Genomic DNA, 15,119 nt, shown 5'->3' with positions numbered 1-15,119 from the left:
AAATAAAAAATAAATAAAATAAAATAAAATAAAACAGCAAAAAATTGACAGGTGTTCCTCTTTTGGAACCCAAACATTTCTTTTTTTCTTTTTTTTTTTTTTTATGGGTCATACCTGGCAATGCACTCCTGGCTCTGCACTCAGGAGTCACCCCTGGCAGTGTTCAGAGGACCATATGAGATGCTGGGAATCGAACCTGGGTCGGCCACATGCAAGACAAACACCCTGCCCACTGTACTACTGCTTCAGCCCCAGAACCCAAACATTTCTTAATGACATCTCTAAAGTAGTCAACTACAGGATAAAGCTGGGCAGTGGCTAAAGCACCAGCTTGCCAACTGAGACAGTAACTCTTTTGTTTATTTTCTTGGATTTTTGTTTTGGGGTCACACCAAAAAACAAAATGCTCAGGTCTTACTCCTAGTTCTGTGCTCAGGAATCACTACTGGAGGTTCTAAAGGAATGTAACCTACAGCCAGCACAACCGCTGAGGGTATGAGCACACAGTCCAACTATGACTCCCAGCAAGGACCACAATGGAATGTGTGTTGATTATCACAACACCAACACAGGGAAGGAACGAGGAATAAACAACGAAGCAGCTATGGTTCTCTTAATATAATTCATGAATACAAGGCCCTCAAAGAGACAGTATCAGGGTTAAGGAGCTTACCTTGCACACAATCAACCCTGTTCAACCCCCAGCATCACATATAGTTTCCCTGAACACTACATATGGTCCCTCTGAACACTAGCCTGAGCACTGCTGGGTGTGGCGCGAAAATGAAGGAAAAGGGAAAAACAAAAATGCAAGGCCCAAATTCATTCTATTCTCCAATATTTCTAACATAGTATCAGACTCAGTGTAATGACTGATGACATTCAACAGACTTACAATACATGAACTCGGCTACATTCACCACCAATTGAGATAGGCTCTATTATTCTCCTCCGCTGGACATATGAAGAAATTATAAAAGCTACTTTGCCCAGCTCTGATGACTGAGCTGAATTTGAAGCCATAGGACTGACTACAGATTTCATGTTCTTAGCCAGAAATAAGCTCTGAGCACAGCCAGGTATGCCCCCACCACCAAAAAAAGAATGTAGGGCCTGTAGCAATAGTATACCTGCTACATCATTTGCCTTGCACACAGCCAACCCAGATTCGATCCCCAGCATTCCAAATGGTTCCCTGAATGCTGTAAGAAATAATTCCTGACAGTAGAGGCAGGAGTAACACTTGAGCACTGCTGGGTGTGGTCCAAAAAGAAACAATTTTGTTTTCTTTTTGGGTCACATCTGGCCATGCACAGGGGTTACTCCTGGCTTTTACACTCAGGAATTACTGCTGGAGGTCCTAAGGGGACCATATGGGATGCTGGGAACCGAAACAGGTCGGTCGTGTACAAGCCAAATGCCCTACCCGCCGTGTGATTGCTCCAGCCCCAAACAAAAATTTTTTTAATAAATTTAAATCTTATAGTGGATCTATATCTCTGGATTGACTTAGGCAAATGTTTTCTAGTGTCTCTGTGCCCGCTTAAATGAAGTATGAAGGCTACTAGGCATTGAGCTCGCTACCTATACTTATGAGGATGGGTTAATTAGAAGTAAGAACTATAAGGTGAAGTTTAGAGAAATTAAGTAACAAGTCTAAGTAAAACCTTTAAAAGAAGAATGTGTTCAAATTCAAGCCCAGGGGCTGGAGTGATAGCACAGCGGGTAGGGTGTTTGCCTTGCACGCGGCCGACCCGGGTTCGATTCCCAGCATCCCATATGGTCTCCTGAGCACCGCCAAGGGTGATTCCTGAGCGTAAAGCCAGGAGTAACCCCTGTGCATCGCCGGGTGTGACCCAAAAAGAAAAAAAAAAATTCAAGCCCAGGTCTTTTGATCCCAAGTTTGCTGTTATATTTGAATATAGTTATTTTACTATACTTTTCATATCTATAAATTGTATATGAGATGTTTACAAAGCTTTTTCTCAAGGTCTGGACTTGGTAAATATTGTTTTCACCAATGTTACGGTAAGGGCAATTTATAGGTCGGAGCCAGAGCAATAGTCCAGCATGTAGGGTGCTTGCCTTGCACTCAGCCAACCTGGGTTAGATATCCGGCACTGCATATGGTCCCCCAAGCCCACCAGGAGTGATCCCTGAGCTCTGCCCAGTGTGACCCCAAAACATCAAATTTATAAGCATAATTTTTTTTTTTTTTTTGCTTTTTAGGTCATACCCAGTGATGCACAGGGGTCACTCCTGGCTCTGCACTCAGGAATTACCCTTGGCAGTGCTCAGGGGACCATATGGGATGCTGGGAATCAAACCCGGGTCGGGCGCAAATTTTTTTTTTTTTTTTTTTGCTTTTTGGGTCACACCCAGTGATGCACAGGAGTTACTCCTGGCTCTGCACTCAGGAATTACTCCGGGCGGTGCTCGGGGGACCATATGGGATGCTGGGAATCGAATCCGGATTGGCCGCGTGCAAGGCAAACACCTTACCCACTGTGCTATTGCTCCAGCCCCATAAGCATAAATATTTTAAAAATATAGAAGTTTCTAAATGGATTTTAAATTTTTTAAGGAAATAATTAAATAATGACACTTTTAAAGAATGTCCATGAAAATCTAACTACTCTGATATCATCTTCTGTGATTCCCTACAATCCTTTCACATGATTTTTAATTATGTATTAAATGACTACATCAACAAGTCGATATATATCTTATTATACATCCCCCTATTGGATAAGTAGACTTTTTCCCACATTCTCAAATTTATAAAGAACGTTGAAATAACCATTCTTTATGCTTATCACTTTTCTTACCTTTATAAAATATATTTGAGGGCCAGAGAGACAGCACCATGGGTAGAGCGCTTGCCTTGCATGTGGCCAACCCAGGTTTGATCCCTGACATCCCATATGGTTCTCTAAGCACCAAGAGTAATTCCTGAGTGAAGAACCAGGAGTAATCACTGAACACTGCCAGGTGCAGCACCCCCCAGAAAATATGTGTGTATACATATATATGTATATATATATATACATACACATATGAATATAAATGCATAGGGGTATATAACAAACCAAAGCAGGCTGGAGGGGCTGTGTAGGGGTTAAGGCACTTGCCTTGTATACAGCTGACTCTAGCTCAATCCCCAGTACCACAAATGGTTGCCCGAGTACCCCAGGTCTAACTATTGAACACAAAGCCAAGAGTAAGCCCTGAGCACAGCTAGTATGGCCCAAACCCAATCCATATCCCACACCACAACCCAAAAAATAAACCAAACAGGGCTGCAGATGTAGCTCAGCAGTAAAGTACTTGTTTTGCAAGTGTGGGTTACTAGGCTTAATCCCCAGAACCATACATACAAAATATGATGATAATGAATGTTAATAATAATAATACAAGCAATGAAATCTAAAAATAAAACACAGAACCAGAGAGTCAGCTCAAAGACTGAGTGCATTTTTTGCTCACATGAAGCCTGGTTCCATTCCCAGCACTGCGTAGTCCTCCCATGCCACCAGGAATGATTCCTGACACAGCCAGGAGCAGCCCCTGGGCAACATTGGGTGTGATCCAAAAGTCAAAAAAATAAATTAAATTAAAAAATGAAAAACCAAAGCATAGGGGCTCTCTGAATTTTTTAATTATGAGTTCCTGAAAAGACTTGATTAGTATAGCAATAATTTTTTTGAATCACTGTCAGATCCTTGCAAAGCTGTTCGTAATTGGACTTCAGTCATACAGTATTCCAACACCCATCCCTCCACCAGTGTACATTTCCCAGCATCAGTGTCCCCACAAAAATTAATTTTAGTCCAGATTTTCTGCAAATTTTAAGTCTGAGTTAGGCTTCAGGGGGCAAGAGACAGGACAGTGTGTTAGAGTTGGCATATGCCCAGTCCTGTTCAATTCTGGCCATAGATGGTCCACTGAACATCTCCCACTTAGACTTAAAGAACCCCAAGCACCACTCCAGACATGTTCTCAGAGCTTCCCAGCACCGGGAGAGGGCGAGGGGGTCGGGGGCAAAATAATCCCCAACACTGACACCATAGGGCCTGAGCAGCATCATATCCTCGAGCTCTTGCATTAACTGGTCAGCCCAATCATCCAAAAGGGCCTCTGAGTCTCCCGAGCACTGTTTGGAAGACCAAAAAAATGAAAAAATAGAATTAGATTTCAATAAATTATTTTCTTCTTCAGTTTGTTATCTATATATTTATCAGCCAAAAACACTGAGAAAACTGACTGTGACTTCCAAAATATGCATGAATATATCATGTCAGCAATTGGTTGTTAAACTTAAGTTTTTCTTAACTCTTAGATTTTATATCACAAAGATTCCCTAGAATGTGCCAAGTACTTTCCTTCCATTCAGCATTTCTTTAATCCAGGCATTGTAGTAGATGCTAGGGGAATAAAGACTAAAAAGACACTATCCTCCAATATTAGAAACAAGTATAACTATTTTTTTCAGGAAATTAAGGCTTACCATCTTGATTAAATCAGAAAGAGCTTAAGGAAGCTGGAATTCAAAGCTTACCTGTTTTACTATTCCACACTCTGCAGTGTCAACAGTTCACTTTGAAAAATTAATGACATGCAAAATTAATTCATCTGTAATTTCTAGGGTTTTTTTTTTTTACTTTAGGTTTTAAGAGAATAGGCACAACACAAGAAAAAAAAAATTTAAGTGAAAAATATCATCTATCCAGAAGTTATCTGATAGCCAAATTGGATGCTCTTCGCTAAGCAATGTTATCAAACTATGCAAAATAAGAAACAATATTTTAGCACAACAAAAATAGTAAATCTTAGAGTGAACCTGTGACTATTTGAGGCTTTCAAAAATAACTGACATGGGACATACAAATGAATCTTGGACCCCAGTACCTTGCTGCAGAGATGGTCCTAGACTTTGCAGTCGGCCGTTTCCGCTGGGCTACTCCAGACAAGGGCAGGTGCTGGTCTGCCCTCTAGGATTCCCGGCAGCTGCCATTTTCTAGAAGTCAGCTACAAGCTCCATGTATGAGTGGCGGTGGCGGGAAACACCAGGCCTCATGGGACAGGGGAGGAGGTGGCCCTTCTCCTTCCCCCCGCCCCGATGGGACTCTGAGATGATGCCACATCCGGCCGACATCTATTTAAGCTCCCACATGGCCATGATCCAGAGACACACAAATGAATCTCGGACCCAAGCAACTTGCTGCAGTGATCTCTTCAGACCCTAATTATTAAAATTTTAGAATTCCTAGAACACACAGCCGCTCTTGCAGCCACACAACATTATATTGTATCCATAACAAGCAATACAAAACACATTATCTAGCATTGCCTTTTCCACAGGTATGAGTGGTGATGGGACTGGTCTCAAAATATCAACGGTAACTAAAGTAGAAAAAGAGAGTATTGTGGAAATATTGTGCAAATTGTCTACCACACAGGCAAGGGGAGGTGTGAGATGGGCGAGGAGGATAATGGGGATGGAACACGTGTACTAGTGAAGGGATGGGTGTTTGATGACTGTATGATCAAAGCTCAAACACAAAAGTTTTATTACTGTACCTCATGGTGAATCTATAAATAAATAAATAAACTGACATGACTTCCCAAAAACAAAAGGTGTGCCAAAAATCTAGTATCTTATTTCTATGCAGTTCATTTCATAGACATGATTCTAATTATAAACAAGTCTTACAGTCCTACATAGAAGTGTTTGGAAGCTTGCTGTTAAAGCCTGTGCTCTCTCTTGAACACATATGTCACTTGCTTTTCTCTGTTTTTTAGCTTGCTAATTTTCACTCTGAAGATGCTTGTGTTCTCTCATCAACATGTACTTCTCCCTCTCTCTCCTCACATCTTTCTAAACAAGTTCCAATAAAAACTACCTTGCTTCACCAAGAAAAAATAAAAGTGTTTGTGAGACAGAAACAATAAAATAAGATTTAAAGATACCAAAAACAGTTCTTCCTTTAAACAGAACAAAAAGGAAAAAAATGTTCTGACCAACAAAGCTTTAAAAAAATGATAGGCCTTCAGAATTGAATTTTCTGGGCCAAAGAGGCTGTACAGCAGGAAAGGTACTTGCCTTGCACATGCCAGACCCAGGTTCAATCCCTGGTACCACAGATAGTTCCCCAAGCCCTACAAGGAGTGATCCCTGAGCACAGAGCCAGGAATAAGCCCTGAGCACTGACAGGTGTGGCCCCAAACACTACAGTGCAGCAGGTAAATACCCTTGGCTTGAATGCTCCAGACTCAGGTTTAGTCCCCGTACCACATATAGTTCTCCAAGACCTGATGGAGTGATCCCTGAGTACAGAGCCAGGAGTAAGCCCTAAGCACTGCTCAGTGTGGCCCAAAACTCCCATCCACAGACACACACATACACACAAATGAAATTGACTTTTCCTACTTTATTTCAAACATTCTTCAGGAAAAAAAATGAAATCAACTAAAACTTTTAATTAATTTGATTCTAAGATTTTAGTTCTCGTTTTTCTTAGCTAACACTATGTACAATTTTAAATCTAGGGGAAAAGATAATATGTTAAAGCATTAAAATGCTAGAAACAAGCATAATAATTTAAGTGTACATTATTTTAAAATTTTATAAAGTAAATATAATAGCACTATAGCACTGTAGTCCCGTTGTTCATCGATTTGCTCGAGTGGGCACCAGTAATGTCTCGATTGTGAGACTTGTTGTTACTGTTTTTGGCATATCGAATATGCCACGGGTAGCTTGCCAGGCTCTGCCATGCGGGCGGGATACTCTCGCTAGATTGCCAGGCTCTCCGAGAGGGATGGAGGAATTGAACCTGGGTCGGCCGCATGCAAGGCAAGCACCCTACCCGCTGTGCTACCCTGCTATGGACTTATTTTTTATTAACAGTATTCTCAACACTTGTAAAACTTAAAAAAAATCAAAATTAAAGACGACTTAAAAGACACATTGCTACAAAGAACTTTTTTGAGAAGAATGCAATAAACAACCTGGCTCTCAAAAAGTGTTCACTGAAGCAGAAGAAACAAGTATATATGGCTTATCTAAAATAGGATAAGGGGGGCTGGAGCGATAGTATAGCGGGTAGGGCGTTTGTCTTGCTCTCGGCCAACCCAGGTTCGAATCCCAGCATCCCATATGGTCCCCTGAGCACTGCCAGGAGTAATTCCTGAGTGCAAAGCCAGGAATAACCCCTGTGCATCGCCGGGTGTGACCCAAAAAGAGAAAAAATAAAATTAAATAAATAAATAAATAAAATAGGAGAAGAAAAAACAAAAACTAAACACCTTAACAATAGACTTAGGTACTTATAAATATGAAAATGATTTTTGTGGGGCTGGAGCAATAGCACAGCAAGCAGGGCATTTGCCTTGCACTCAGCCAACACGGGTTCGATTCTCAGCATCCCATATGGTGCCTCAAGCACCGCCAGGAGTAACTCCTGAGTACATGAGCCAGGAGTAAACCCCTGTGCAATGCCGGGTGTGACCCAAAAAGAGAAAAAAAAAAAGATTTTTGCGAAGTATCAATTGGCTAAAACAGAAGCAGCTTTAATTCAAACTGGTCTGAATAAAACAAATATTTATTGGGTTTCTGCTGTGCTTAAGTATTCTGTAAGACACTGAGTATAACAACAGAAATGGTCTCCAATCTCTTGAAGTTTATATGGTAATGAATATATCCTTCAACACTATTCTTTCTTTTGAGTGATTCCATGTTCATCAAACAACTGTTGTTGAAGGGGTGGCGGGGGGCTTGGGCTCTGTGCTCAGGGGCAACTCCTGGTTGTGCTCAAAAGAACATACGCAGTTCTGGGGTGCACCAAACCCACGGTGGCTAAAGGCAAGTTCAATGCCTTAACCATGTTCTATCTTTCAGGCCTATCATCAAGGAACTTTTTTGAGAAGAATGCAATAAACAACCTCTAAGTGCATCTTCCCAAAGTTTCATAAAATGCTGCCAAGATCAGCTTTCTAGTGAATATATTACCATGCCCTTATTTAATGATTCATTCAGGTTCATATCACTCTGGAATGAGTTTAGTTAGAGTGAATCCTCAAAGCCTGATCAATCTTAATTAATCAGATGATGTAATTTCTGAAACCAGAGCTGAGAAGTATAGGAGTTGAATGTTCAAACATAGTATTCCAAGTCTCTCTTTTTTTTTTTTTCAGGCAACATACCTTTATTTCATAGTGTCCTTGAAACTGTAATGAAGTTAATTTATAAAACTGTTATGAAAGCAGATGGTTCAAAGGGCAGGAATATGTGCTTTGCATATGTGAGCTTCGGTCTGATCCCTGGTACCACATGGTCCCACTGAGCACTAACGGGAGTAGCCCCCATCCAACAAAACAAAACAAAAGGTAAAGGGGGTGTATAGCAGTGCTTCTTTAATAGATGCATGGATCCATGATCAGCTTGAGAAAAACCACTCTGATTCAGCAGGGCAGGGACTGAGCTGCTGCTTTTCTGATAAGCTTTCTCTGGGGCCCATTGCTGTGCACAGATGAAAGCTATCACTCACCTGGCACTGTGTCTGGCACACAGGTTGCTCAGACCAGGCAAGTGTTCTCCCCCAACACTGTTAAGAGGACCCTAACAAAGCTGAGCCTTCTAGGAAGAAAAATGTTTGGTTTTGGAAAAAAAAAAAAAAAACTTTGTATCCTCTAGAGGTAGGTTGGTGGTCAGATGACAGTCCCTTGGCAATGAGTTTTAGGAAGTAACAAACCAAGACAGGATCTAAAACAGAAGAGCCCTTTCGCCAACCCCAAAGTACAAATGCTGGGTGCCTTCGGAGATGCAGGAACTGAGGCCTGATGAGGCTGAAAGGAGTCAGCACCAGACTGGAAACACTTAGAAGAGAAACAACAGCAAGAATTTAAGAATTTTTTTTTTAAAGTAAGAATATGAAAGAAAGTCTGGAAAGAAACAGTAAAGGGGTAAAGGTACTTGCCCTGCATGAGGCAAGCGCCCAGGTTTAATTCCAAATATTGATCACCATCAGGTCTGGCCCCAAATCCCCCAAACAAAAAGAATATGAAAGAAGACCACCAAAAGTTCTAAGTCCTTTTTCCTACCAAAGAATTCTTAGCTAACACAAAAAGACCCGAGCCAGAGCAATCTGTGAATACTTTATAAGACTAACTTTGCAAAGGCAAGTGCTGGAATTCCATTCTGGAATAACCCACATCCCAATCTGGGATGTGTAATTCTTTTCTCTTATGTCATGGGGTTCCCTCTTCTATAATTTCTCTCACATTTCCTAAATAAGAGCACTTGGCCTCACTATGTGGCTTCTGAAATTCCTTTCTGCTAGAGTAGACAACAAACCTGGGAAACGTGAGATGAGATTGGGATTGAGTTTTCTTTCCCTGTAAAAAAGCAAATCTTCACTCTGGCCTGAGAACCATGGCTCCCCCACAATCTCTGGTGGGAGGAACCAATTCCCACTCCACATGGACCAATCGGTTCTCAGGTACAGCTCAAAGGCTGCCTGTGGAAACAGTGTGAAGCAAGGGTCCTAATGTTCATGCATTACACCTTTTCAGTCCTAAACTCACTCCCTAGGCACTTCAGGTCAAGAGACCCAGGCAAGCAAGTGACAGTAGCTGTCTCACTTCCTGAGACTTTGCTCCCCCATTCCTCCAAGCAACACACCAAAGTTCCCACTTAAGTAGAATGCTTCCATAGATATTACATATTCCAGCTGAATGAATGTCAGCTTTTGTCAGTCATTACTTCCATGATTTTAAACAAAACCATTTTTCCTCCAAATAAATTTAAATGTAAAGGTAGAGGCCAGAGAGGTAGTTCAAAAGATTGGAAACTAGGGGCTGGAGTGATAGCACAGCGGGTAGGGCGTTTGCCTTGCACGAGGCCAACCTGGGTTCGAATCCCAGCATCCCATATGGTCCCCTGAGCACCACCAAGGGTAATTCCTGAGCGTAGAGCCAGGAGTAACCCCTGTGCATCGCCGGGTGTGACCCAAAAACCAAAAAAAATTAATAACAATAAGATTGGAAACTAACCCTTACGTAATGCTAACCTCCAAAACCATTTTTTCAAAAAGCAGAGAAATACAACCTTATCTGCAGCATAATCAAGGGTAGTTTTTCATAATGATCAAATCAAATTAGATAATTTTTTTCTGTTTTGGGGGGAGACATACCCAACAAGTCAAGCACCCTACCAACTGTACTACTCTTTAGCCCCTGACTTAATCAAATCTTTAATATGTATATCACGTTATCACTGTATCATTGTCATTCCATTGCTCATTGATTTGCTCAAGCAGGCACCAGTAACATCTCCATTGTGAGACTTGTTACTGTTTTTGACATCAAGTACGCCACGGGTAGCTTGCCAGGCTTTGCCATTCGGACAGGATACTCCAGTAGCTTGCTGGGCTCTCCGGGAGGGGCGGAGGAATCGAATCTGGGTTGGCCAAATACAAGGCAAAACGCTCTACCCGCTGCGCTATCACTCCAACCCTAATATATATGGGCATACTAAACTTAATTCATCTAATGCCTTTTCCTTTACATCAACAAATCTTTGTAAATATAAGAATTGAATAAATGAAAGGCAGTTATCTGGGGCACAAGAGGTGTTTAAGCACTTTGCCTTGCATGCACAGACCCAGCTGGACCCCTAGCACAGGCCAGTAGTCCCCCAGCACCATAGCCCAAACACCCTCTCAAAGACCCCCAAACAAAAAACTAATTTGATTTCCTGCAGGAAGTTTAAAAATTAATCTTAAAACAATTAACCTTTGTTTCGTTGTGGAGCCACAACGAGGGGCTCAGGGGGCCATATGGGATGCTGGGGATTGAACCAAAGGGGCTACAGCCAAGACAAGCGCCCCACCAGTTGTACTATCACTCGGGATCCCCCAAATTAATCATTTTCTTAGGACTTAACATTCTTTTAAATCAGCACATTATTTTCAGGTACACTCTGCTGCCCCATCACAATCTGCAGGTACTCTCATTTACTCGCTCTCCTTACATTTTTCTAAATAAAAATATTTGATGCTAGTACAGCAGGGGGTGTGGTGCCCTGTGGTGCAGTGGCAGGGAATGCCGCTCCCTCCCCCTTGTCTTCAGTGCACGGAAGCAGGCGGTCTGGTATGTGTGTGTGTGTGTGTGTGTGTGTGTGTGTGTGTGTGTGTGTGTGTGTGTGTGTTTGAACTGGAGAGATAGCACAGCAGGTAGGGCGTTTGCCTTGCACACGGCTGATCCAGGTTCATTTCTTCTGTCCCTCTCAAAGAGCCCGGCAAGCTACTGAGAGTATCCCTCCCGCACAACAGAGCCTGGCAGGCTACCTGTGGTGTATTCGATATGCCATAAACAGTAACAAAATTCTCACAATGGAGATGTTACTAGTGCCCGCTCGAGCAACGAGATGACAGTGCTACAGTGCTACAGCAGGGGGGACAGCGGCCTTGCACACCACCAGCCTGGATTGAATCCCCCTCACCACATATGGTTCCCCTGAGCTTTCCAGAGATCTCAGGAACTGCAGCCACAAGTAAGTCCTGAGCGAAGCTCAGAGAGCCCCACCCTCAACCCACCTCTCCAAAAAAAAATCACTATCAGCGCACTGATCGTCAATTTGCTCCTGCGGGCCCAGTAAGGACTCCATTAGTCCTAGCCCTGAGATTTTAGCAGCCTCTCTTTACTTGTCTTTCCCAATGGTGTCACATTAGAGGCTCTTTCAGGGTCAGCAGAATGAAATCCATTATTGTTACTGTATTTGGCATATGAATACGCCACGGGGAGCTTGCCAGGCTCTTTGAGCAGGCAGGAAAACTCCAGTAGCTTGCCGTGTTTGTTCTCTGAGAGGAAGAACTAGGCTATAAGATGTTGTTCCAGGAACCTGGTTTTATAGTCTCTGGATCTTAGCTGTTGGTGAGATAAGGGGGGATAGAGGGGGTGGCAGTTTGTGAATATGACCGCCTAGCTATTGGAAATGGGGGAATCTGGGCAGAAGAGGCCCAATCCTGATCCGCAGGCTTGGAGATCTCAGCCCCGGTCTGCACACCTGGGTTCCTCTGCTGGTTCCTTCATGTGAGAGGCTCATCCAAGCGTGTGGAGAGTGGCCTTGAGCATAGCTGTGGCTGGGTTCCAGAGGTCTTCAGCTGCCAGGGCTCTGCTTAGCAGCCGAATTTTTTTTTAAAAGGATACCACTTTAAAAAGCATTGCCACTATTTATAGCCCGATCTATGGCATCTTCCTGTGTTTCTCGGTTTTTCTGGGACCGCCAAGGACAAGTGACTAAATCTGACTTGTCACTAGTAAATATTAACCTGATTACACTTTGTTCCACTTTAAGAAACGGTTGATTCCTTGCTACCGTGTTGGCTGCCTTCAGGAAAGGCCGAGTTTCGTTTAGTGAGTTAGTTTCGTTTCCACGATCTTTAACCTCGACAATTCTAGGCTTTTAAAGCTTTTGCTGTGTTTACCAAACACCAACAGCCTCGAGCCAAGAAAAAGATAGAGAACCAAGTTTGCAATCTCATCGCTCATCTCAAAAGGTTAAAAAAAAAAAAGTCTCAGAAATGAAAGTGGGTCGTCAGGCTTGCGCGCGCCCGCACCCGAAACGCCCCACGCCGGGCCCGGACGCTGGGTGGCGCGGGGCGGCGGGCGCGCGAGGCCCCTCCGCGTCCCCGCGCGCCTGGGCGCTTCCCGCTCGGGTGGTTTTGTTTTTCAGACACTAGACGGGCGGCGCGCGCGGGCCGAGCGCTCGGGGAGCTGGAGGCGCCCGAGGGGGCGCCCGTGACGCTGAGGCCGCCGCCGTCCCACGTCTCACTGGAGGAGGCAAAATGGTGGCGGCGGCTCTCGGGCAACTGGGGCCGGCGCGGCTCCCCGACCTCACAAGCCCGCCCCCGCCAGTCCCCAGCCGCGACTGCGGCGGACGCGCCAGGCGGCGCCGAGGGCCCCGAGTGGCCTTGGGGAGGCGGCGCGCCGGGGAGGAGGCCGCCATGGCCGCCCGGGGCCGCCAACGGAGCGGAAAAGCGGCGGGGCCCCGGGGGCGGGGCCCTGAGGGGGCCGCGGTGGGGGGAGCCGCGGGCGGGCCGGGCGGCGCCCGGGAAGGCTGCGGGAGCCTTTCATCCCCGCCTTCCGGCCGCGGGGCGCTGCGGTCGCGGCCTCCCCGGGCAGTCCGCGCGGGGCCGGAGGCAGGGCCGCCGCTGCCCGGCGCCTCTTACCTGGGACGTCCGTTTCTTTCTCGGCCGCCATCTTGTGGCGGAGCCCGTCTCCCGGGAGACGCCTGGGGTTAGCCTCGCTCGCGGTGTCCCTGCCCCGGCGCGGGCCCCCGCGGCGAGCCTCGCTCACCCCAGCGGCGCCGCGGGGCGGGAGGAAGGAGACGCGGGGCGGGGGCGCCGGGGGTGGGGGAGAGAAGGGGGGCTTGTGGATAGGTGCCCGGCGGATGCCCTTCCTGACCCTTGCCGCTGCGACCCACAAACACCGTCCCGCCGCCCGCCACTGACGCCGGACTCCAGCCAAAGAAAAGTGAAATGCCGCTGGCCACTAAGAACTTTTTTTTGTAGGGGAGGGGGGGTGCACACGGGGCAACGCACAGGGGTTACTCCTGGCTCTGCACTCAGGAATTACCCTTGGCGGTGCTCGGGATGCTGGGAATCGAACCCGGGTCAGCCACGTGCAAGGCAGACGCCCTACCCGCTGTGCTATCGCCCCAGCCCCCACGAAGAACTTTTTATATAATGAACTTCGGAGCCCTTTCCTTTCCCCAGATTCCTGATCCCTCTGAGGATCTTTCTCCCACACGCGCGCGCGCGCCTCTGTCCCCTGCCTCTCCAGTTTGTACAACGTGGCGCGATTTATTTTTTTCTTCGGTTTGGGGGGTACGTCCCGGTGGCGCTCGAAGCTTGCTCCTGGCTCTGCACTCGGGAGTCTCTCCTGGCAGTGCTCGGGAGACCCCGCGGGTGTCGGCGGCCACGAGGTGAACGCTCTACCCGCTGGCCTCGCGCTCCGGCCCCGCGGTTTTTCTCTGATTCTAGTTTTTGAACCGCAGGCGGTAAAGCGCGTCGGCCGAGCCCCCGGGCGGGGAAAGAATCCCGCCGCCCGCCTCTGCGTCCCTCTCCCCTCCCGGGGGACGCCGGAGCTGCTCGACTCCGGCCCCGCGCCTGGCGCTCGGCCCGGGGGAGCTGGAGCTAACGCGGGAAAGGCGGGGCCGTTGGGCTCCTCTCAGAGGAGAGAAACAACTACGGAAACGTGCCCGAGGCGCTCCTCTGCGCGCGGCGTCACGGCCGCGAGTTTCCTACAGCATAGGTCCTAGCGGCCCCGCGCGCCGAGTCCTCGCGGTCTTCGATGTGAAATGTGACATGTCCTGCACTGAAAACTTCTCTTGGGAGAGTTGTACAGGCCGCTTTTCTGAAACTGCACTGTAGGGTGATGCTGACTCGGTCTTAGCTCAAGTTCACTGTGCTAGAATTTCTTTTCAGAAAACAGTGTCTAACGATACGGCTAATGATGTGGTTCAAGCGATTATATATATGCAAAATCCAATTGCGCATGATTTTGCTGTGTGTGTGTGTGATGCCAATGTTATGTAAAAGCAATTTATAACTCAATTTTAAGAGGTCTTTTAAATGCAATAATAAAAAAATATTTTATGTTCTTATTAACGGTCTTAATGTCCCCTTCGTGTTTTGTAATCCCTCAGCAAACCCTAAAGCAAACTTGCTCATCCGTTAAAAATCTACTTCTAGAAAAAATACATATGATACTGTTATCAGCATTCTTTGAAACTGAATATGAACGAGTGAATTATACTAGAAGTTACATAAAATGACGAGTTGTGGAGTTAACACCACCAAATATTTATGTATGTAGATATTTATGTTGTTAATTTTATGTTAATTTATATTATATTTAAATAGTTACCTTATTGATGTATAAGTATACTTATATAGTTAAATATACTCAGTGTAGTTTTTAAAGACTCAACTATTCATTTAGATAATGAAAGGATTTGAAATAAAAGTAAGAAATCCCAACTTTGGTCTCGGATATACCTTTCACCCCCTCTAAGGCTGAGAACGGTACCCCGAAATCACATGGTCTAGCACCGT

At 45.5% G+C, this 15,119-nt stretch overlaps 1 protein-coding gene across 2 annotated transcripts in view; it reads right to left on the bottom strand.

Annotated features, from left to right (window-relative positions):
• The window catches only part of EFCAB2 (EF-hand calcium binding domain 2), a 113,442-nt gene extending 98,703 nt beyond the window's left edge, over window positions 1–14,739 (bottom strand). For both annotated transcript variants that reach the window (XM_055147544.1, XM_004605529.2), the window contains exon 1: window positions 13,233–14,739. In XM_055147544.1, coding sequence (XP_055003519.1) covers window positions 13,233–13,263 — 31 coding nt within the window. In that variant the 5' untranslated portion in view covers window positions 13,264–14,739. The remainder of the gene's footprint in view (window positions 1–13,232) is intronic.
• Window positions 14,740–15,119: the final 380 nt, after the last annotated feature.

The sequence above is a fragment of the Sorex araneus genome, chromosome 9, assembly GCF_027595985.1.
Source record: "Sorex araneus isolate mSorAra2 chromosome 9, mSorAra2.pri, whole genome shotgun sequence".
In the NCBI taxonomy this organism is placed as follows: Eukaryota; Metazoa; Chordata; class Mammalia; order Eulipotyphla; family Soricidae; genus Sorex; species Sorex araneus.
This window is presented reverse-complemented; position numbering and strand designations above follow the sequence as displayed.